We start from the raw sequence: 22,559 nt of genomic DNA on the forward strand, positions 1-22,559 counted from the left end.
TGTTTTTCTTTTTCCGTGAAATTATAATTACATAGTTTCCACATACAGAGAGAGGCATTGCAAAACTGCCTTACGCAAGGCTTACACATGCCCGGTAAGCGTAACTAATCCTTTGGCTGTGTTTTTTCCCGAGTTTGTATAAGTGTTCTCGTAACTAGCTGAAGCGCTGGCTGAAGTTCAGTGCCAGCCTGCAGATGTTACGCAGCTGTTTGGTTGTGTAAGCATGCAAATGTAATGTGAAACTGCAGTTGTTCTTGAGCTGGGAGGTTTTGCCCCCTGATTGCCAGGTCCTGCCCCAGGTGTTTTTGCCATGATGGAGTAACGGTGCGAAGGTGATGGCAGGGTTTGATGAGACGCCAGCAGCAGGCTCTGGCATTTGGGTGGCTGTGTGGGGGGGAGGTGGTGAAACCTCGCTGCTGACAGCCTTTGGGCCAGGGGCTTGGAAAGTGCTCTGGCTAGTGTGAGGTGCTCATCATCCAGTTACGGGGTAGACATCTTTTGGAAACACTTGGGCATATTAAGCAAACTTTGTTATTTCAGAGATAGTAGCTTATTTAAAGTCTTCTATAATGTGCTTTCGAAGTGAAATGAGGTGAAATGTCATGGAGCAGTTCTCATGTGCTTTAAAAACAGGAAGAAGGGGTCTCCACTGAAGTCTATTGTGGAGGTTGCTGAATGTGAGTGGTGATATTTTGGTCTTTGTATTTGCAAGCCAAGTCTCCCATGCAGAGTCTGAGTCGGAGTCAGAGTCCGACTGACTGCTCTCTTCCGGGTGTTGGTGGTATGTGGTCGGGCTTCGGCCCCTCCCCTTTCTTGTGTAATCGGGCGGTTCTTTCCCTTTTTGCCCGCCCTGCCTTCCGCTTGGGGAGGCGCCTGCCTTATAAGGACGGTTTTGGGGAGGGTCATTCTGATTAGCTTTCCGCCCCTCGGTCGTGATCTTTTCCCTTTTTTGGTCATGCCAATCACTCTTTTCCTTCCCATTCTCCTCCCCCTCCCCTTTGTGTGCGCTTGTTAACTCTAGCGCTCCCCCCCCCCCGGCTCCCGCCGGGGGTGGTCTCGCCCCGCCCTTCTTCTTGCTGCTCGGCGCCATCTTGGGGCACATATGGTGGTGGTTCAATCCGTGTATTTTCAGCCTCGGCTTTCGCCTCAGCACCCCTGGCCTCTGCCGCCAGTTTGCCCCAAAAGGAGTTCGCCTAGGAGTCTGTGGGCGAGCTGAAGATGTTAGAGTCTTTCGGACGCTGAGTGGGCGCGTCACTTTTCTGTCGGCTTTGAGGGTCGACGGAACCCTCCTCAGCCGGGGGGCGTGAGGTTTGCGTAGCCGCCCCAATTCCCACCCGCGGGGTGGTTAACAGACAATCCCTGGCAGCTTTCCAGGTCTCCTGCTCGTGTCTAGCTTTTTGGAGAGCCTGGACGACTTTCCCCCACGCTTTCAGATTTTTCCCACTACCAGTAGACATCGTTTCATCGCATAAAGCGCGGGAACATTTGTCCCACACATCTGGGTGGAGTATATCCACCGGCTGGTCAATGACCCCCAGCTCCAAAAGTCTCGCAACTGCGAGAGTAAAATCTTTGGGCTTACAGTCAATACCCCACTGCTTATGCAGTTGTAATACGACCTTCGCAAGAGCTTCCATCCTCTTGACTGGTCCGGGAGCGTCCTCCCCGCCGGGCTGGTCCTGCCGCTCCGGCCGCCGTTCACCCGACTCCAGGTGATTTTCCCGGGTTTCGGCACCACTTGTTGCCTTTTTACAGGCGCGCGGTGACCTGGTTCAGGAACGGCACGGCGGCCAACCCCTGGCCGCGCGGTCCATCAGCTCACAGACACCAATGTGGTGGATGGCAAATGGCCTTTATTGCTGAACGACGTGACACTATATAGCCTAGGTTTACAATGTCACTTCCGTCTGCTTACATCATAAATTAAAAGCTGTTGGCTATCTGGAGGGGGGCCCTGTGTTTCCGTACAGCGCGAGATCTTCCGGCCGCCAGGCCCTACCTAGCAACATTTCCCCCCCCCTCTATGCTTAACTAAACAGGCTAAAATAGTAAAATTATTTCTAAAAAAGAGTATAAAGATAAGGCACACTGAGCAACTGGCACTTAGGAAGCGACTGGGGGTAATGGAGTGTAGCTTGGGATACTTGGGGAGAGCCAGGGAAAATCGGGGAAAATACTGATCAAGTACATTTTTAAAGCAGTTGTTGGTGTTCTACAAACATGATGTTGACCCTTTCTAGCCGGCTCTGGATCCCCCCTGTGGGGGCTGTATCGCCGTTGTCTGGACTCCGCCGGTGCAGAGCCCTCAGATGCGGACAGGCCGCTTGCCGACTCGTCGTCTTCTCTTGACACCAGGGTGTACTGGTTACGGGGGTGTCCGATGATCCGGTCCTGCAGATAAAAACTCACAGCTTTCATTAGTTTTATTGTGGACCATGGTGATGGCTTGGCAATAACTCTAGAGGTTACGCGAATAGCCTTTCTAGCTGCACGGGTGGTTGCCATAACTTCATGGGCCCGCAGGCCCTGGGCTTATGCTTGGGGGGTAATCATTGTTGGGTCTGTACCCATCAACCGCTGTAGACTGGAGCCGTGTAGCGGATGATCAGCTCCGGTTACTCGGGCTAACTGCCTCGCACAGTTCTCTTCCCATTCTTGTTTAAACACAATCATCCCTGCCCCGTCAAAAATCAACCTACAGGTCTGTTTTCTATCGAACGGGAGCAAATCATCTCCCCCAAAAACCCCATCTATGAGGGTGGAGACCATGGCCGAATTGAGTCCTCTGTCTGCTATTGCTTTAACAATCGCTTGTATATCTTTAGGGTTTAAGGGCGAATGAACCCTCTGTCCCCCGTCTGTCACTCGGACCGGGAATGCTAGTGTGTCTGTTGGGGCCCAATCGGCACATGCAATTTGTATTTTTTTCCAATCAGTGAGAGTAATTTCTGTCCCCTTATGTTTTTCTTTTTCCGTGAAATTATAATTACATAGTTTCCACATACAGAGAGAGGCATTGCAAAACTGCCTTACGCAAGGCTTACACATGCCCGGTAAGCGTAACTAATCCTTTGGCTGTGTTTTTTCCCGAGTTTGTATAAGTGTTCTCGTAACTAGCTGAAGCGCTGGCTGAAGTTCAGTGCCAGCCTGCAGATGTTACGCAGCTGTTTGGTTGTGTAAGCATGCAAATGTAATGTGAAACTGCAGTTGTTCTTGAGCTGGGAGGTTTTGCCCCCTGATTGCCAGGTCCTGCCCCAGGTGTTTTTGCCATGATGGAGTAACGGTGCGAAGGTGATGGCAGGGTTTGATGAGACGCCAGCAGCAGGCTCTGGCATTTGGGTGGCTGTGTGGGGGGAGGTGGTGAAACCTCGCTGCTGACAGCCTTTGGGCCAGGGGCTTGGAAAGTGCTCTGGCTAGTGTGAGGTGCTCATCATCCAGTTACGGGGTAGACATCTTTTGGAAACACTTGGGCAAATTTTCATATTTTAGCAGTTGCAGCTGTGTCAGGCTGAGGGAGCGTTGTTGTGCTGGCTTGGCCTGCGCGCCCCCGCGATAAAAATGCAGATCTTCGTGAAAACTCTGACTGGCAAGACCATCACCCTGGAAGTTGAGCCCAGTGACACCATTGAGAACGTGAAGGCCAAGATCCAGGACAAGGAAGTCATTCCCCCTGATCAGCAAAGACTCATCTTTGCTGGCAAGCAGCTGGAAGATGGACGCACGCTCTCTGACTACAACATCCAGAAGGAATCCACCCTGCATCTAGTGCTGCGCCTGAGGGGTGGTAACTGAACTGACTTCTTGCTGACTTCCAAGTAAAAGTTTGTCTACACTTGCCTGTTCCAATAAAGCTGTTGCATCCACAGTTCATGTCTAAAGTTATGTGAACAGCTCTTAGTTGGCCATTAGCCAGTGTAGCTGTCTAATAAAACTATAATTACATAGTTTCCACATACAGAGAGAGGCATTGCAAAACTGCCTTACGCAAGGCTTACACATGCCCGGTAAGCGTAACTAATCCTTTGGCTGTGTTTTTTCCCGAGTTTGTATAAGTGTTCTCGTAACTAGCTGAAGCGCTGGCTGAAGTTCAGTGCCAGCCTGCAGATGTTACGCAGCTGTTTGGTTGTGTAAGCATGCAAATGTAATGTGAAACTGCAGTTGTTCTTGAGCTGGGAGGTTTTGCCCCCTGATTGCCAGGTCCTGCCCCAGGTGTTTTTGCCATGATGGAGTAACGGTGCGAAGGTGATGGCAGGGTTTGATGAGACGCCAGCAGCAGGCTCTGGCATTTGGGTGGCTGTGTGGGGGGAGGTGGTGAAACCTCGCTGCTGACAGCCTTTGGGCCAGGGGCTTGGAAAGTGCTCTGGCTAGTGTGAGGTGCTCATCATCCAGTTACGGGGTAGACATCTTTTGGAAACACTTGGGCAAATTTTCATATTTTAGCAGTTGCAGCTGTGTCAGGCTGAGGGAGCGTTGTTGTGCTGGCTTGGCCTGCGCGCCCCCGCGATAAAAATGCAGATCTTCGTGAAAACTCTGACTGGCAAGACCATCACCCTGGAAGTTGAGCCCAGTGACACCATTGAGAACGTGAAGGCCAAGATCCAGGACAAGGAAGTCATTCCCCCTGATCAGCAAAGACTCATCTTTGCTGGCAAGCAGCTGGAAGATGGACGCACGCTCTCTGACTACAACATCCAGAAGGAATCCACCCTGCATCTAGTGCTGCGCCTGAGGGGTGGTAACTGAACTGACTTCTTGCTGACTTCCAAGTAAAAGTTTGTCTACACTTGCCTGTTCCAATAAAGCTGTTGCATCCACAGTTCATGTCTAAAGTTATGTGAACAGCTCTTAGTTGGCCATTAGCCAGTGTAGCTGTCTAATAAAACTATAATTACATAGTTTCCACATACAGAGAGAGGCATTGCAAAACTGCCTTACGCAAGGCTTACACATGCCCGGTAAGCGTAACTAATCCTTTGGCTGTGTTTTTTCCCGAGTTTGTATAAGTGTTCTCGTAACTAGCTGAAGCGCTGGCTGAAGTTCAGTGCCAGCCTGCAGATGTTACGCAGCTGTTTGGTTGTGTAAGCATGCAAATGTAATGTGAAACTGCAGTTGTTCTTGAGCTGGGAGGTTTTGCCCCCTGATTGCCAGGTCCTGCCCCAGGTGTTTTTGCCATGATGGAGTAACGGTGCGAAGGTGATGGCAGGGTTTGATGAGACGCCAGCAGCAGGCTCTGGCATTTGGGTGGCTGTGTGGGGGGGAGGTGGTGAAACCTCGCTGCTGACAGCCTTTGGGCCAGGGGCTTGGAAAGTGCTCTGGCTAGTGTGAGGTGCTCATCATCCAGTTACGGGGTAGACATCTTTTGGAAACACTTGGGCAAATTTTCATATTTTAGCAGTTGCAGCTGTGTCAGGCTGAGGGAGCGTTGTTGTGCTGGCTTGGCCTGCGCGCCCCCGCGATAAAAATGCAGATCTTCGTGAAAACTCTGACTGGCAAGACCATCACCCTGGAAGTTGAGCCCAGTGACACCATTGAGAACGTGAAGGCCAAGATCCAGGACAAGGAAGTCATTCCCCCTGATCAGCAAAGACTCATCGTTGCTGGCAAGCAGCTGGAAGATGGACGCACGCTCTCTGACTACAACATCCAGAAGGAATCCACCCTGCATCTAGTGCTGCGCCTGAGGGGTGGTAACTGAACTGACTTCTTGCTGACTTCCAAGTAAAAGTTTGTCTACACTTGCCTGTTCCAATAAAGCTGTTGCATCCACAGTTCATGTCTAAAGTTATGTGAACAGCTCTTAGTTGGCCATTAGCCAGTGTAGCTGTCTAATAAAACTATAATTACATAGTTTCCACATACAGAGAGAGGCATTGCAAAACTGCCTTACGCAAGGCTTACACATGCCCGGTAAGCGTAACTAATCCTTTGGCTGTGTTTTTTTCCCGAGTTTGTATAAGTGTTCTCGTAACTAGCTGAAGCGCTGGCTGAAGTTCAGTGCCAGCCTGCAGATGTTACGCAGCTGTTTGGTTGTGTAAGCATGCAAATGTAATGTGAAACTGCAGTTGTTCTTGAGCTGGGAGGTTTTGCCCCCTGATTGCCAGGTCCTGCCCCAGGTGTTTTTGCCATGATGGAGTAACGGTGCGAAGGTGATGGCAGGGTTTGATGAGACGCCAGCAGCAGGCTCTGGCATTTGGGTGGCTGTGTGGGGGGAGGTGGTGAAACCTCGCTGCTGACAGCCTTTGGGCCAGGGGCTTGGAAAGTGCTCTGGCTAGTGTGAGGTGCTCATCATCCAGTTACGGGGTAGACATCTTTTGGAAACACTTGGGCAAATTTTCATATTTTAGCAGTTGCAGCTGTGTCAGGCTGAGGGAGCGTTGTTGTGCTGGCTTGGCCTGCGCGCCCCCGCGATAAAAATGCAGATCTTCGTGAAAACTCTGACTGGCAAGACCATCACCCTGGAAGTTGAGCCCAGTGACACCATTGAGAACGTGAAGGCCAAGATCCAGGACAAGGAAGTCATTCCCCCTGATCAGCAAAGACTCATCGTTGCTGGCAAGCAGCTGGAAGATGGACGCACGCTCTCTGACTACAACATCCAGAAGGAATCCACCCTGCATCTAGTGCTGCGCCTGAGGGGTGGTAACTGAACTGACTTCTTGCTGACTTCCAAGTAAAAGTTTGTCTACACTTGCCTGTTCCAATAAAGCTGTTGCATCCACAGTTCATGTCTAAAGTTATGTGAACAGCTCTTAGTTGGCCATTAGCCAGTGTAGCTGTCTAATAAAACTATAATTACATAGTTTCCACATACAGAGAGAGGCATTGCAAAACTGCCTTACGCAAGGCTTACACATGCCCGGTAAGCGTAACTAATCCTTTGGCTGTGTTTTTTCCCGAGTTTGTATAAGTGTTCTCGTAACTAGCTGAAGCGCTGGCTGAAGTTCAGTGCCAGCCTGCAGATGTTACGCAGCTGTTTGGTTGTGTAAGCATGCAAATGTAATGTGAAACTGCAGTTGTTCTTGAGCTGGGAGGTTTTGCCCCCTGATTGCCAGGTCCTGCCCCAGGTGTTTTTGCCATGATGGAGTAACGGTGCGAAGGTGATGGCAGGGTTTGATGAGACGCCAGCAGCAGGCTCTGGCATTTGGGTGGCTGTGTGGGGGGAGGTGGTGAAACCTCGCTGCTGACAGCCTTTGGGCCAGGGGCTTGGAAAGTGCTCTGGCTAGTGTGAGGTGCTCATCATCCAGTTACGGGGTAGACATCTTTTGGAAACACTTGGGCAAATTTTCATATTTTAGCAGTTGCAGCTGTGTCAGGCTGAGGGAGCGTTGTTGTGCTGGCTTGGCCTGCGCGCCCCCGCGATAAAAATGCAGATCTTCGTGAAAACTCTGACTGGCAAGACCATCACCCTGGAAGTTGAGCCCAGTGACACCATTGAGAACGTGAAGGCCAAGATCCAGGACAAGGAAGTCATTCCCCCTGATCAGCAAAGACTCATCTTTGCTGGCAAGCAGCTGGAAGATGGACGCACGCTCTCTGACTACAACATCCAGAAGGAATCCACCCTGCATCTAGTGCTGCGCCTGAGGGGTGGTAACTGAACTGACTTCTTGCTGACTTCCAAGTAAAAGTTTGTCTACACTTGCCTGTTCCAATAAAGCTGTTGCATCCACAGTTCATGTCTAAAGTTATGTGAACAGCTCTTAGTTGGCCATTAGCCAGTGTAGCTGTCTAATAAAACTATAATTACATAGTTTCCACATACAGAGAGAGGCATTGCAAAACTGCCTTACGCAAGGCTTACACATGCCCGGTAAGCGTAACTAATCCTTTGGCTGTGTTTTTTCCCGAGTTTGTATAAGTGTTCTCGTAACTAGCTGAAGCGCTGGCTGAAGTTCAGTGCCAGCCTGCAGATGTTACGCAGCTGTTTGGTTGTGTAAGCATGCAAATGTAATGTGAAACTGCAGTTGTTCTTGAGCTGGGAGGTTTTGCCCCCTGATTGCCAGGTCCTGCCCCAGGTGTTTTTGCCATGATGGAGTAACGGTGCGAAGGTGATGGCAGGGTTTGATGAGACGCCAGCAGCAGGCTCTGGCATTTGGGTGGCTGTGTGGGGGGAGGTGGTGAAACCTCGCTGCTGACAGCCTTTGGGCCAGGGGCTTGGAAAGTGCTCTGGCTAGTGTGAGGTGCTCATCATCCAGTTACGGGGTAGACATCTTTTGGAAACACTTGGGCAAATTTTCATATTTTAGCAGTTGCAGCTGTGTCAGGCTGAGGGAGCGTTGTTGTGCTGGCTTGGCCTGCGCGCCCCCGCGATAAAAATGCAGATCTTCGTGAAAACTCTGACTGGCAAGACCATCACCCTGGAAGTTGAGCCCAGTGACACCATTGAGAACGTGAAGGCCAAGATCCAGGACAAGGAAGTCATTCCCCCTGATCAGCAAAGACTCATCTTTGCTGGCAAGCAGCTGGAAGATGGACGCACGCTCTCTGACTACAACATCCAGAAGGAATCCACCCTGCATCTAGTGCTGCGCCTGAGGGGTGGTAACTGAACTGACTTCTTGCTGACTTCCAAGTAAAAGTTTGTCTACACTTGCCTGTTCCAATAAAGCTGTTGCATCCACAGTTCATGTCTAAAGTTATGTGAACAGCTCTTAGTTGGCCATTAGCCAGTGTAGCTGTCTAATAAAACTATAATTACATAGTTTCCACATACAGAGAGAGGCATTGCAAAACTGCCTTACGCAAGGCTTACACATGCCCGGTAAGCGTAACTAATCCTTTGGCTGTGTTTTTTCCCGAGTTTGTATAAGTGTTCTCGTAACTAGCTGAAGCGCTGGCTGAAGTTCAGTGCCAGCCTGCAGATGTTACGCAGCTGTTTGGTTGTGTAAGCATGCAAATGTAATGTGAAACTGCAGTTGTTCTTGAGCTGGGAGGTTTTGCCCCCTGATTGCCAGGTCCTGCCCCAGGTGTTTTTGCCATGATGGAGTAACGGTGCGAAGGTGATGGCAGGGTTTGATGAGACGCCAGCAGCAGGCTCTGGCATTTGGGTGGCTGTGTGGGGGGAGGTGGTGAAACCTCGCTGCTGACAGCCTTTGGGCCAGGGGCTTGGAAAGTGCTCTGGCTAGTGTGAGGTGCTCATCATCCAGTTACGGGGTAGACATCTTTTGGAAACACTTGGGCAAATTTTCATATTTTAGCAGTTGCAGCTGTGTCAGGCTGAGGGAGCGTTGTTGTGCTGGCTTGGCCTGCGCGCCCCCGCGATAAAAATGCAGATCTTCGTGAAAACTCTGACTGGCAAGACCATCACCCTGGAAGTTGAGCCCAGTGACACCATTGAGAACGTGAAGGCCAAGATCCAGGACAAGGAAGTCATTCCCCCTGATCAGCAAAGACTCATCTTTGCTGGCAAGCAGCTGGAAGATGGACGCACGCTCTCTGACTACAACATCCAGAAGGAATCCACCCTGCATCTAGTGCTGCGCCTGAGGGGTGGTAACTGAACTGACTTCTTGCTGACTTCCAAGTAAAAGTTTGTCTACACTTGCCTGTTCCAATAAAGCTGTTGCATCCACAGTTCATGTCTAAAGTTATGTGAACAGCTCTTAGTTGGCCATTAGCCAGTGTAGCTGTCTAATAAAACTATAATTACATAGTTTCCACATACAGAGAGAGGCATTGCAAAACTGCCTTACGCAAGGCTTACACATGCCCGGTAAGCGTAACTAATCCTTTGGCTGTGTTTTTTCCCGAGTTTGTATAAGTGTTCTCGTAACTAGCTGAAGCGCTGGCTGAAGTTCAGTGCCAGCCTGCAGATGTTACGCAGCTGTTTGGTTGTGTAAGCATGCAAATGTAATGTGAAACTGCAGTTGTTCTTGAGCTGGGAGGTTTTGCCCCCTAATTGCCAGGTCCTGCCCCAGGTGTTTTTGCCATGATGGAGTAACGGTGCGAAGGTGATGGCAGGGTTTGATGAGACGCCAGCAGCAGGCTCTGGCATTTGGGTGGCTGTGTGGGGGGAGGTGGTGAAACCTCGCTGCTGACAGCCTTTGGGCCAGGGGCTTGGAAAGTGCTCTGGCTAGTGTGAGGTGCTCATCATCCAGTTACGGGGTAGACATCTTTTGGAAACACTTGGGCAAATTTTCATATTTTAGCAGTTGCAGCTGTGTCAGGCTGAGGGAGCGTTGTTGTGCTGGCTTGGCCTGCGCGCCCCCGCGATAAAAATGCAGATCTTCGTGAAAACTCTGACTGGCAAGACCATCACCCTGGAAGTTGAGCCCAGTGACACCATTGAGAACGTGAAGGCCAAGATCCAGGACAAGGAAGTCATTCCCCCTGATCAGCAAAGACTCATCTTTGCTGGCAAGCAGCTGGAAGATGGACGCACGCTCTCTGACTACAACATCCAGAAGGAATCCACCCTGCATCTAGTGCTGCGCCTGAGGGGTGGTAACTGAACTGACTTCTTGCTGACTTCCAAGTAAAAGTTTGTCTACACTTGCCTGTTCCAATAAAGCTGTTGCATCCACAGTTCATGTCTAAAGTTATGTGAACAGCTCTTAGTTGGCCATTAGCCAGTGTAGCTGTCTAATAAAACTATAATTACATAGTTTCCACATACAGAGAGAGGCATTGCAAAACTGCCTTACGCAAGGCTTACACATGCCCGGTAAGCGTAACTAATCCTTTGGCTGTGTTTTTTCCCGAGTTTGTATAAGTGTTCTCGTAACTAGCTGAAGCGCTGGCTGAAGTTCAGTGCCAGCCTGCAGATGTTACGCAGCTGTTTGGTTGTGTAAGCATGCAAATGTAATGTGAAACTGCAGTTGTTCTTGAGCTGGGAGGTTTTGCCCCCTGATTGCCAGGTCCTGCCCCAGGTGTTTTTGCCATGATGGAGTAACGGTGCGAAGGTGATGGCAGGGTTTGATGAGACGCCAGCAGCAGGCTCTGGCATTTGGGTGGCTGTGTGGGGGGAGGTGGTGAAACCTCGCTGCTGACAGCCTTTGGGCCAGGGGCTTGGAAAGTGCTCTGGCTAGTGTGAGGTGCTCATCATCCAGTTACGGGGTAGACATCTTTTGGAAACACTTGGGCAAATTTTCATATTTTAGCAGTTGCAGCTGTGTCAGGCTGAGGGAGCGTTGTTGTGCTGGCTTGGCCTGCGCGCCCCCGCGATAAAAATGCAGATCTTCGTGAAAACTCTGACTGGCAAGACCATCACCCTGGAAGTTGAGCCCAGTGACACCATTGAGAACGTGAAGGCCAAGATCCAGGACAAGGAAGTCATTCCCCCCTGATCAGCAAAGACTCATCTTTGCTGGCAAGCAGCTGGAAGATGGACGCACGCTCTCTGACTACAACATCCAGAAGGAATCCACCCTGCATCTAGTGCTGCGCCTGAGGGGTGGTAACTGAACTGACTTCTTGCTGACTTCCAAGTAAAAGTTTGTCTACACTTGCCTGTTCCAATAAAGCTGTTGCATCCACAGTTCATGTCTAAAGTTATGTGAACAGCTCTTAGTTGGCCATTAGCCAGTGTAGCTGTCTAATAAAACTATAATTACATAGTTTCCACATACAGAGAGAGGCATTGCAAAACTGCCTTACGCAAGGCTTACACATGCCCGGTAAGCGTAACTAATCCTTTGGCTGTGTTTTTTCCCGAGTTTGTATAAGTGTTCTCGTAACTAGCTGAAGCGCTGGCTGAAGTTCAGTGCCAGCCTGCAGATGTTACGCAGCTGTTTGGTTGTGTAAGCATGCAAATGTAATGTGAAACTGCAGTTGTTCTTGAGCTGGGAGGTTTTGCCCCCTAATTGCCAGGTCCTGCCCCAGGTGTTTTTGCCATGATGGAGTAACGGTGCGAAGGTGATGGCAGGGTTTGATGAGACGCCAGCAGCAGGCTCTGGCATTTGGGTGGCTGTGTGGGGGGAGGTGGTGAAACCTCGCTGCTGACAGCCTTTGGGCCAGGGGCTTGGAAAGTGCTCTGGCTAGTGTGAGGTGCTCATCATCCAGTTACGGGGTAGACATCTTTTGGAAACACTTGGGCAAATTTTCATATTTTAGCAGTTGCAGCTGTGTCAGGCTGAGGGAGCGTTGTTGTGCTGGCTTGGCCTGCGCGCCCCCGCGATAAAAATGCAGATCTTCGTGAAAACTCTGACTGGCAAGACCATCACCCTGGAAGTTGAGCCCAGTGACACCATTGAGAACGTGAAGGCCAAGATCCAGGACAAGGAAGTCATTCCCCCTGATCAGCAAAGACTCATCTTTGCTGGCAAGCAGCTGGAAGATGGACGCACGCTCTCTGACTACAACATCCAGAAGGAATCCACCCTGCATCTAGTGCTGCGCCTGAGGGGTGGTAACTGAACTGACTTCTTGCTGACTTCCAAGTAAAAGTTTGTCTACACTTGCCTGTTCCAATAAAGCTGTTGCATCCACAGTTCATGTCTAAAGTTATGTGAACAGCTCTTAGTTGGCCATTAGCCAGTGTAGCTGTCTAATAAAACTATAATTACATAGTTTCCACATACAGAGAGAGGCATTGCAAAACTGCCTTACGCAAGGCTTACACATGCCCGGTAAGCGTAACTAATCCTTTGGCTGTGTTTTTTCCCGAGTTTGTATAAGTGTTCTCGTAACTAGCTGAAGCGCTGGCTGAAGTTCAGTGCCAGCCTGCAGATGTTACGCAGCTGTTTGGTTGTGTAAGCATGCAAATGTAATGTGAAACTGCAGTTGTTCTTGAGCTGGGAGGTTTTGCCCCCTGATTGCCAGGTCCTGCCCCAGGTGTTTTTGCCATGATGGAGTAACGGTGCGAAGGTGATGGCAGGGTTTGATGAGACGCCAGCAGCAGGCTCTGGCATTTGGGTGGCTGTGTGGGGGGAGGTGGTGAAACCTCGCTGCTGACAGCCTTTGGGCCAGGGGCTTGGAAAGTGCTCTGGCTAGTGTGAGGTGCTCATCATCCAGTTACGGGGTAGACATCTTTTGGAAACACTTGGGCAAATTTTCATATTTTAGCAGTTGCAGCTGTGTCAGGCTGAGGGAGCGTTGTTGTGCTGGCTTGGCCTGCGCGCCCCCGCGATAAAAATGCAGATCTTCGTGAAAACTCTGACTGGCAAGACCATCACCCTGGAAGTTGAGCCCAGTGACACCATTGAGAACGTGAAGGCCAAGATCCAGGACAAGGAAGTCATTCCCCCTGATCAGCAAAGACTCATCTTTGCTGGCAAGCAGCTGGAAGATGGACGCACGCTCTCTGACTACAACATCCAGAAGGAATCCACCCTGCATCTAGTGCTGCGCCTGAGGGGTGGTAACTGAACTGACTTCTTGCTGACTTCCAAGTAAAAGTTTGTCTACACTTGCCTGTTCCAATAAAGCTGTTGCATCCACAGTTCATGTCTAAAGTTATGTGAACAGCTCTTAGTTGGCCATTAGCCAGTGTAGCTGTCTAATAAAACTATAATTACATAGTTTCCACATACAGAGAGAGGCATTGCAAAACTGCCTTACGCAAGGCTTACACATGCCCGGTAAGCGTAACTAATCCTTTGGCTGTGTTTTTTCCCGAGTTTGTATAAGTGTTCTCGTAACTAGCTGAAGCGCTGGCTGAAGTTCAGTGCCAGCCTGCAGATGTTACGCAGCTGTTTGGTTGTGTAAGCATGCAAATGTAATGTGAAACTGCAGTTGTTCTTGAGCTGGGAGGTTTTGCCCCCTAATTGCCAGGTCCTGCCCCAGGTGTTTTTGCCATGATGGAGTAACGGTGCGAAGGTGATGGCAGGGTTTGATGAGACGCCAGCAGCAGGCTCTGGCATTTGGGTGGCTGTGTGGGGGGAGGTGGTGAAACCTCGCTGCTGACAGCCTTTGGGCCAGGGGCTTGGAAAGTGCTCTGGCTAGTGTGAGGTGCTCATCATCCAGTTACGGGGTAGACATCTTTTGGAAACACTTGGGCAAATTTTCATATTTTAGCAGTTGCAGCTGTGTCAGGCTGAGGGAGCGTTGTTGTGCTGGCTTGGCCTGCGCGCCCCCGCGATAAAAATGCAGATCTTCGTGAAAACTCTGACTGGCAAGACCATCACCCTGGAAGTTGAGCCCAGTGACACCATTGAGAACGTGAAGGCCAAGATCCAGGACAAGGAAGTCATTCCCCCTGATCAGCAAAGACTCATCTTTGCTGGCAAGCAGCTGGAAGATGGACGCACGCTCTCTGACTACAACATCCAGAAGGAATCCACCCTGCATCTAGTGCTGCGCCTGAGGGGTGGTAACTGAACTGACTTCTTGCTGACTTCCAAGTAAAAGTTTGTCTACACTTGCCTGTTCCAATAAAGCTGTTGCATCCACAGTTCATGTCTAAAGTTATGTGAACAGCTCTTAGTTGGCCATTAGCCAGTGTAGCTGTCTAATAAAACTATAATTACATAGTTTCCACATACAGAGAGAGGCATTGCAAAACTGCCTTACGCAAGGCTTACACATGCCCGGTAAGCGTAACTAATCCTTTGGCTGTGTTTTTTCCCGAGTTTGTATAAGTGTTCTCGTAACTAGCTGAAGCGCTGGCTGAAGTTCAGTGCCAGCCTGCAGATGTTACGCAGCTGTTTGGTTGTGTAAGCATGCAAATGTAATGTGAAACTGCAGTTGTTCTTGAGCTGGGAGGTTTTGCCCCCTAATTGCCAGGTCCTGCCCCAGGTGTTTTTGCCATGATGGAGTAACGGTGCGAAGGTGATGGCAGGGTTTGATGAGACGCCAGCAGCAGGCTCTGGCATTTGGGTGGCTGTGTGGGGGGAGGTGGTGAAACCTCGCTGCTGACAGCCTTTGGGCCAGGGGCTTGGAAAGTGCTCTGGCTAGTGTGAGGTGCTCATCATCCAGTTACGGGGTAGACATCTTTTGGAAACACTTGGGCAAATTTTCATATTTTAGCAGTTGCAGCTGTGTCAGGCTGAGGGAGCGTTGTTGTGCTGGCTTGGCCTGCGCGCCCCCGCGATAAAAATGCAGATCTTCGTGAAAACTCTGACTGGCAAGACCATCACCCTGGAAGTTGAGCCCAGTGACACCATTGAGAACGTGAAGGCCAAGATCCAGGACAAGGAAGTCATTCCCCCTGATCAGCAAAGACTCATCTTTGCTGGCAAGCAGCTGGAAGATGGACGCACGCTCTCTGACTACAACATCCAGAAGGAATCCACCCTGCATCTAGTGCTGCGCCTGAGGGGTGGTAACTGAACTGACTTCTTGCTGACTTCCAAGTAAAAGTTTGTCTACACTTGCCTGTTCCAATAAAGCTGTTGCATCCACAGTTCATGTCTAAAGTTATGTGAACAGCTCTTAGTTGGCCATTAGCCAGTGTAGCTGTCTAATAAAACTATAATTACATAGTTTCCACATACAGAGAGAGGCATTGCAAAACTGCCTTACGCAAGGCTTACACATGCCCGGTAAGCGTAACTAATCCTTTGGCTGTGTTTTTTCCCGAGTTTGTATAAGTGTTCTCGTAACTAGCTGAAGCGCTGGCTGAAGTTCAGTGCCAGCCTGCAGATGTTACGCAGCTGTTTGGTTGTGTAAGCATGCAAATGTAATGTGAAACTGCAGTTGTTCTTGAGCTGGGAGGTTTTGCCCCCTGATTGCCAGGTCCTGCCCCAGGTGTTTTTGCCATGATGGAGTAACGGTGCGAAGGTGATGGCAGGGTTTGATGAGACGCCAGCAGCAGGCTCTGGCATTTGGGTGGCTGTGTGGGGGGAGGTGGTGAAACCTCGCTGCTGACAGCCTTTGGGCCAGGGGCTTGGAAAGTGCTCTGGCTAGTGTGAGGTGCTCATCATCCAGTTACGGGGTAGACATCTTTTGGAAACACTTGGGCAAATTTTCATATTTTAGCAGTTGCAGCTGTGTCAGGCTGAGGGAGCGTTGTTGTGCTGGCTTGGCCTGCGCGCCCCCGCGATAAAAATGCAGATCTTCGTGAAAACTCTGACTGGCAAGACCATCACCCTGGAAGTTGAGCCCAGTGACACCATTGAGAACGTGAAGGCCAAGATCCAGGACAAGGAAGTCATTCCCCCTGATCAGCAAAGACTCATCTTTGCTGGCAAGCAGCTGGAAGATGGACGCACGCTCTCTGACTACAACATCCAGAAGGAATCCACCCTGCATCTAGTGCTGCGCCTGAGGGGTGGTAACTGAACTGACTTCTTGCTGACTTCCAAGTAAAAGTTTGTCTACACTTGCCTGTTCCAATAAAGCTGTTGCATCCACAGTTCATGTCTAAAGTTATGTGAACAGCTCTTAGTTGGCCATTAGCCAGTGTAGCTGTCTAATAAAACTATAATTACATAGTTTCCACATACAGAGAGAGGCATTGCAAAACTGCCTTACGCAAGGCTTACACATGCCCGGTAAGCGTAACTAATCCTTTGGCTGTGTTTTTTCCCGAGTTTGTATAAGTGTTCTCGTAACTAGCTGAAGCGCTGGCTGAAGTTCAGTGCCAGCCTGCAGATGTTACGCAGCTGTTTGGTTGTGTAAGCATGCAAATGTAATGTGAAACTGCAGTTGTTCTTGAGCTGGGAGGTTTTGCCCCCTGATTGCCAGGTCCTGCCCCAGGTGTTTTTGCCATGATGGAGTAACGGTGCGAAGGTGATGGCAGGGTTTGATGAGACGCCAGCAGCAGGCTCTGGCATTTGGGTGGCTGTGTGGGGGGAGGTGGTGAAACCTCGCTGCTGACAGCCTTTGGGCCAGGGGCTTGGAAAGTGCTCTGGCTAGTGTGAGGTGCTCATCATCCAGTTACGGGGTAGACATCTTTTGGAAACACTTGGGCAAATTTTCATATTTTAGCAGTTGCAGCTGTGTCAGGCTGAGGGAGCGTTGTTGTGCTGGCTTGGCCTGCGCGCCCCCGCGATAAAAATGCAGATCTTCGTGAAAACTCTGACTGGCAAGACCATCACCCTGGAAGTTGAGCCCAGTGACACCATTGAGAACGTGAAGGCCAAGATCCAGGACAAGGAAGTCATTCCCCCTGATCAGCAAAGACTCATCTTTGCTGGCAAGCAGCTGGAAGATGGACGCACGCTCTCTGACTACAACATCCAGAAGGAATCCACCCTGCATCTAGTGCTGCGCCTGAGGGGTGGTAACTGAACTGACTTCTTGCTGACTTCCAAGTAAAAGTTTGTCTACACTTGCCTGTTCCAATAAAGCTGTTGCATCCACAGTTCATGTCTAAAGTTATGTGAACAGCTCTTAGTTGGCCATTAGCCAGTGTAGCTGTCTAATAAAACTATAATTACATAGTTTCCACATACAGAGAGAGGCATTGCAAAACTGCCTTACGCAAGGCTTACACATGCCCGGTAAGCGTAACTAATCCTTTGGCTGTGTTTTTTCCCGAGTTTGTATAAGTGTTCTCGTAACTAGCTGAAGCGCTGGCTGAAGTTCAGTGCCAGCCTGCAGATGTTACGCAGCTGTTTGGTTGTGTAAGCATGCAAATGTAATGTGAAACTGCAGTTGTTCTTGAGCTGGGAGGTTTTGCCCCCTGATTGCCAGGTCCTGCCCCAGGTGTTTTTGCCATGATGGAGTAACGGTGCGAAGGTGATGGCAGGGTTTGATGAGACGCCAGCAGCAGGCTCTGGCATTTGGGTGGCTGTGTGGGGGGGAGGTGGTGAAACCTCGCTGCTGACAGCCTTTGGGCCAGGGGCTTGGAAAGTGCTCTGGCTAGTGTGAGGTGCTCATCATCCAGTTACGGGGTAGACATCTTTTGGAAACACTTGGGCAAATTTTCATATTTTAGCAGTTGCAGCTGTGTCAGGCTGAGGGAGCGTTGTTGTGCTGGCTTGGCCTGCGCGCCCCCGCGATAAAAATGCAGATCTTCGTGAAAACTCTGACTGGCAAGACCATCACCCTGGAAGTTGAGCCCAGTGACACCACTTGAGAACGTGAAGGCCAAGATCCAGGACAAGGAAGTCATTCCCCCTGATCAGCAAAGACTCATCTTTGCTGGCAAGCAGCTGGAAGATGGACGCACGCTCTCTGACTACAACATCCAGAAGGAATCCACCCTGCATCTAGTGCTGCGCCTGAGGGGTGGTAACTGAACTGACTTCTTGCTGACTTCCAAGTAAAAGTTTGTCTACACTTGCCTGTTCCAATAAAGCTGTTGCATCCACAGTTCATGTCTAAAGTTATGTGAACAGCTCTTAGTTGGCCATTAGCCAGTGTAGCTGTCTAATAAAACTATAATTACATAGTTTCCACATACAGAGAGAGGCATTGCAAAACTGCCTTACGCAAGGCTTACACATGCCCGGTAAGCGTAACTAATCCTTTGGCTGTGTTTTTTCCCGAGTTTGTATAAGTGTTCTCGTAACTAGCTGAAGCGCTGGCTGAAGTTCAGTGCCAGCCTGCAGATGTTACGCAGCTGTTTGGTTGTGTAAGCATGCAAATGTAATGTGAAACTGCAGTTGTTCTTGAGCTGGGAGGTTTTGCCCCCTGATTGCCAGGTCCTGCCCCAGGTGTTTTTGCCATGATGGAGTAACGGTGCGAAGGTGATGGCAGGGTTTGATGAGACGCCAGCAGCAGGCTCTGGCATTTGGGTGGCTGTGTGGGGGGAGGTGGTGAAACCTCGCTGCTGACAGCCTTTGGGCCAGGGGCTTGGAAAGTGCTCTGGCTAGTGTGAGGTGCTCATCATCCAGTTACGGGGTAGACATCTTTTGGAAACACTTGGGCAAATTTTCATATTTTAGCAGTTGCAGCTGTGTCAGGCTGAGGGAGCGTTGTTGTGCTGGCTTGGCCTGCGCGCCCCCGCGATAAAAATGCAGATCTTCGTGAAAACTCTGACTGGCAAGACCATCACCCTGGAAGTTGAGCCCAGTGACACCACTTGAGAACGTGAAGGCCAAGATCCAGGACAAGGAAGTCATTCCCCCTGATCAGCAAAGACTCATCTTTGCTGGCAAGCAGCTGGAAGATGGACGCACGCTCTCTGACTACAACATCCAGAAGGAATCCACCCTGCATCTAGTGCTGCGCCTGAGGGGTGGTAACTGAACTGACTTCTTGCTGACTTCCAAGTAAAAGTTTGTCTACACTTGCCTGTTCCAATAAAGCTGTTGCATCCACAGTTCATGTCTAAAGTTATGTGAACAGCTCTTAGTTGGCCATTAGCCAGTGTAGCTGTCTAATAAAACTATAATTACATAGTTTCCACATACAGAGAGAGGCATTGCAAAACTGCCTTACGCAAGGCTTACACATGCCCGGTAAGCGTAACTAATCCTTTGGCTGTGTTTTTTCCCGAGTTTGTATAAGTGTTCTCGTAACTAGCTGAAGCGCTGGCTGAAGTTCAGTGCCAGCCTGCAGATGTTACGCAGCTGTTTGGTTGTGTAAGCATGCAAATGTAATGTGAAACTGCAGTTGTTCTTGAGCTGGGAGGTTTTGCCCCCTGATTGCCAGGTCCTGCCCCAGGTGTTTTTGCCATGATGGAGTAACGGTGCGAAGGTGATGGCAGGGTTTGATGAGACGCCAGCAGCAGGCTCTGGCATTTGGGTGGCTGTGTGGGGGGAGGTGGTGAAACCTCGCTGCTGACAGCCTTTGGGCCAGGGGCTTGGAAAGTGCTCTGGCTAGTGTGAGGTGCTCATCATCCAGTTACGGGGTAGACATCTTTTGGAAACACTTGGGCAAATTTTCATATTTTAGCAGTTGCAGCTGTGTCAGGCTGAGGGAGCGTTGTTGTGCTGGCTTGGCCTGCGCGCCCCCGCGATAAAAATGCAGATCTTCGTGAAAACTCTGACTGGCAAGACCATCACCCTGGAAGTTGAGCCCAGTGACACCATTGAGAACGTGAAGGCCAAGATCCAGGACAAGGAAGTCATTCCCCCTGATCAGCAAAGACTCATCTTTGCTGGCAAGCAGCTGGAAGATGGACGCACGCTCTCTGACTACAACATCCAGAAGGAATCCACCCTGCATCTAGTGCTGCGCCTGAGGGGTGGTAACTGAACTGACTTCTTGCTGACTTCCAAGTAAAAGTTTGTCTACACTTGCCTGTTCCAATAAAGCTGTTGCATCCACAGTTCATGTCTAAAGTTATGTGAACAGCTCTTAGTTGGCCATTAGCCAGTGTAGCTGTCTAATAAAACTATAATTACATAGTTTCCACATACAGAGAGAGGCATTGCAAAACTGCCTTACGCAAGGCTTACACATGCCCGGTAAGCGTAACTAATCCTTTGGCTGTGTTTTTTCCCGAGTTTGTATAAGTGTTCTCGTAACTAGCTGAAGCGCTGGCTGAAGTTCAGTGCCAGCCTGCAGATGTTACGCAGCTGTTTGGTTGTGTAAGCATGCAAATGTAATGTGAAACTGCAGTTGTTCTTGAGCTGGGAGGTTTTGCCCCCTGATTGCCAGGTCCTGCCCCAGGTGTTTTTGCCATGATGGAGTAACGGTGCGAAGGTGATGGCAGGGTTTGATGAGACGCCAGCAGCAGGCTCTGGCATTTGGGTGGCTGTGTGGGGGGAGGTGGTGAAACCTCGCTGCTGACAGCCTTTGGGCCAGGGGCTTGGAAAGTGCTCTGGCTAGTGTGAGGTGCTCATCATCCAGTTACGGGGTAGACATCTTTTGGAAACACTTGGGCAAATTTTCATATTTTAGCAGTTGCAGCTGTGTCAGGCTGAGGGAGCGTTGTTGTGCTGGCTTGGCCTGCGCGCCCCCGCGATAAAAATGCAGATCTTCGTGAAAACTCTGACTGGCAAGACCATCACCCTGGAAGTTGAGCCCAGTGACACCATTGAGAACGTGAAGGCCAAGATCCAGGACAAGGAAGTCATTCCCCCTGATCAGCAAAGACTCATCTTTGCTGGCAAGCAGCTGGAAGATGGACGCACGCTCTCTGACTACAACATCCAGAAGGAATCCACCCTGCATCTAGTGCTGCGCCTGAGGGGTGGTAACTGAACTGACTTCTTGCTGACTTCCAAGTAAAAGTTTGTCTACACTTGCCTGTTCCAATAAAGCTGTTGCATCCACAGTTCATGTCTAAAGTTATGTGAACAGCTCTTAGTTGGCCATTAGCCAGTGTAGCTGTCTAATAAAACTATAATTACATAGTTTCCACATACAGAGAGAGGCATTGCAAAACTGCCTTACGCAAGGCTTACACATGCCCGGTAAGCGTAACTAATCCTTTGGCTGTGTTTTTTCCCGAGTTTGTATAAGTGTTCTCGTAACTAGCTGAAGCGCTGGCTGAAGTTCAGTGCCAGCCTGCAGATGTTACGCAGCTGTTTGGTTGTGTAAGCATGCAAATGTAATGTGAAACTGCAGTTGTTCTTGAGCTGGGAGGTTTTGCCCCCTAATTGCCAGGTCCTGCCCCAGGTGTTTTTGCCATGATGGAGTAACGGTGCGAAGGTGATGGCAGGGTTTGATGAGACGCCAGCAGCAGGCTCTGGCATTTGGGTGGCTGTGTGGGGGGAGGTGGTGAAACCTCGCTGCTGACAGCCTTTGGGCCAGGGGCTTGGAAAGTGCTCTGGCTAGTGTGAGGTGCTCATCATCCAGTTACGGGGTAGACATCTTTTGGAAACACTTGGGCATATTAAGCAAACTTTGTTATTTCAGAGATAGTAGCTTATTTAAAGTCTTCTATAATGTGCTTTCCAAGTGAAATGAGGTGAAATGTCATGGAGCAGTTCTCATGTGCTTTAAAAACAGGAAGAAGGGGTCTCCACTGAAGTCTATTGTGGAGGTTGCTGAATGTGAGTGGTGATATTTTGGTCTTTGTATTTGCAAGCCAAGTCTCCCATGCAGAGTCTGAGTCGGAGTCAGAGTCCGACTGACTGCTCTCTTCCGGGTGTTGGTGGTATGTGGTCGGGCTTCGGCCCCTCCCCTTTCTTGTGTAATCGGGCGGTTCTTTCCCTTTTTGCCCGCCCTGCCTTCCGCTTGGGGAGGCGCCTGCCTTATAAGGACGGTTTTGGGGAGGGTCATTCTGATTAGCTTTCCGCCCCTCGGTCGTGATCTTTTCCCTTTTTTGGTCATGCCAATCACTCTTTTTCCTTCCCATTCTCCTCCCCCTCCCCTTTGTGTGCGCTTGTTAACTCTAGCGCTCCCCCCCCCCGGCTCCCGCCGGGGGTGGTCTCGCCCCGCCCTTCTTCTTGCTGCTCGGCGCCATCTTGGGGCACATATGGTGGTGGTTCAATCCGTGTATTTTCAGCCTCGGCTTTCGCCTCAGCACCCCTGGCCTCTGCCGCCAGTTTGCCCCAAAAGGAGTTCGCCTAGGAGTCTGTGGGCGAGGCTGAAGATGTTAGAGTCTTTCGGACGCTGAGTGGGCACGTCACTTTTCTGTCGGCTTTGAGGGTCGACGGAACCCTCCTCAGCCGGGGGGGCGTGAGGTTTGCGTAGCCGCCCCAATTCCCACCCGCGGGGTGGTTAACAGACAATCCCTGGCAGCTTTCCAGGTCTCCTGCTCGTGTCTAGCTTTTTGGAGAGCCTGGACGACTTTCCCCCACGCTTTCAGATTTTTCCCACTACCAGTAGACATCGTTTCATCGCATAAAGCGCGGGAACATTTGTCCCACACATCTGGGTGGAGTATATCCACTGGCTGG

General features: G+C 50.2%; 9 protein-coding genes and 2 pseudogenes across 9 annotated transcripts; 10 read left to right on the top strand and 1 right to left on the bottom strand.

The window, feature by feature from the left end:
- Nucleotides 1-1,970: 1,970 nt before the first annotated feature.
- Nucleotides 1,971-22,015, bottom strand: LOC121089403. Its single transcript, XM_040596606.1, has 2 exons — nt 21,711-22,015; nt 1,971-2,974 (listed from the first exon to the last, which is right to left on the bottom strand). The coding sequence occupies exons 1-2, from the start codon at nt 22,013-22,015 to the stop codon at nt 2,533-2,535; spliced, it is 747 nt and encodes a 248-aa protein (XP_040452540.1). The 3' UTR covers nt 1,971-2,532.
- On the top strand, nt 3,495-4,816 carry LOC121089298 (polyubiquitin-like). Its single transcript, XM_040596436.1, has 2 exons — nt 3,495-3,789; nt 4,510-4,816. The coding sequence occupies exons 1-2, from the start codon at nt 3,559-3,561 to the stop codon at nt 4,741-4,743; spliced, it is 465 nt and encodes a 154-aa protein (XP_040452370.1). The 5' UTR covers nt 3,495-3,558; the 3' UTR covers nt 4,744-4,816.
- Nucleotides 5,397-5,768, top strand: LOC121089297 (ubiquitin). Its single transcript, XM_040596434.1, has one exon. The coding sequence runs from the start codon at nt 5,462-5,464 to the stop codon at nt 5,693-5,695; it is 234 nt and encodes a 77-aa protein (XP_040452368.1). The 5' UTR covers nt 5,397-5,461; the 3' UTR covers nt 5,696-5,768.
- Nucleotides 6,349-7,671, top strand: LOC121089299 (polyubiquitin-like). Its single transcript, XM_040596437.1, has 2 exons — nt 6,349-6,644; nt 7,365-7,671. The coding sequence occupies exons 1-2, from the start codon at nt 6,414-6,416 to the stop codon at nt 7,596-7,598; spliced, it is 465 nt and encodes a 154-aa protein (XP_040452371.1). The 5' UTR covers nt 6,349-6,413; the 3' UTR covers nt 7,599-7,671.
- Nucleotides 8,251-9,573, top strand: LOC121089301 (polyubiquitin-like). Its single transcript, XM_040596439.1, has 2 exons — nt 8,251-8,546; nt 9,267-9,573. Exons 1-2 carry the CDS (start codon nt 8,316-8,318, stop codon nt 9,498-9,500), a joined length of 465 nt encoding a protein of 154 aa, XP_040452373.1. The 5' UTR covers nt 8,251-8,315; the 3' UTR covers nt 9,501-9,573.
- On the top strand, nt 10,153-11,476 carry LOC121089303 (annotated as a pseudogene).
- LOC121089306 (polyubiquitin-like) lies at nt 12,056-13,378 on the top strand. The gene is made up of 2 exons (XM_040596441.1): nt 12,056-12,351; nt 13,072-13,378. Exons 1-2 carry the CDS (start codon nt 12,121-12,123, stop codon nt 13,303-13,305), a joined length of 465 nt encoding a protein of 154 aa, XP_040452375.1. The 5' UTR covers nt 12,056-12,120; the 3' UTR covers nt 13,306-13,378.
- LOC121089307 (polyubiquitin-like) lies at nt 13,958-15,280 on the top strand. The gene is made up of 2 exons (XM_040596442.1): nt 13,958-14,253; nt 14,974-15,280. Exons 1-2 carry the CDS (start codon nt 14,023-14,025, stop codon nt 15,205-15,207), a joined length of 465 nt encoding a protein of 154 aa, XP_040452376.1. The 5' UTR covers nt 13,958-14,022; the 3' UTR covers nt 15,208-15,280.
- On the top strand, nt 15,860-17,182 carry LOC121089304 (polyubiquitin-like). Its single transcript, XM_040596440.1, has 2 exons — nt 15,860-16,155; nt 16,876-17,182. Exons 1-2 carry the CDS (start codon nt 15,925-15,927, stop codon nt 17,107-17,109), a joined length of 465 nt encoding a protein of 154 aa, XP_040452374.1. The 5' UTR covers nt 15,860-15,924; the 3' UTR covers nt 17,110-17,182.
- LOC121089302 lies at nt 17,763-19,087 on the top strand (annotated as a pseudogene).
- On the top strand, nt 19,667-20,989 carry LOC121089300 (polyubiquitin-like). The gene is made up of 2 exons (XM_040596438.1): nt 19,667-19,962; nt 20,683-20,989. The coding sequence occupies exons 1-2, from the start codon at nt 19,732-19,734 to the stop codon at nt 20,914-20,916; spliced, it is 465 nt and encodes a 154-aa protein (XP_040452372.1). The 5' UTR covers nt 19,667-19,731; the 3' UTR covers nt 20,917-20,989.
- Nucleotides 22,016-22,559: the final 544 nt, after the last annotated feature.

This window comes from Falco naumanni, chromosome 5, assembly GCF_017639655.2.
Source record: "Falco naumanni isolate bFalNau1 chromosome 5, bFalNau1.pat, whole genome shotgun sequence".
Taxonomy (NCBI): Eukaryota; Metazoa; Chordata; class Aves; order Falconiformes; family Falconidae; genus Falco; species Falco naumanni.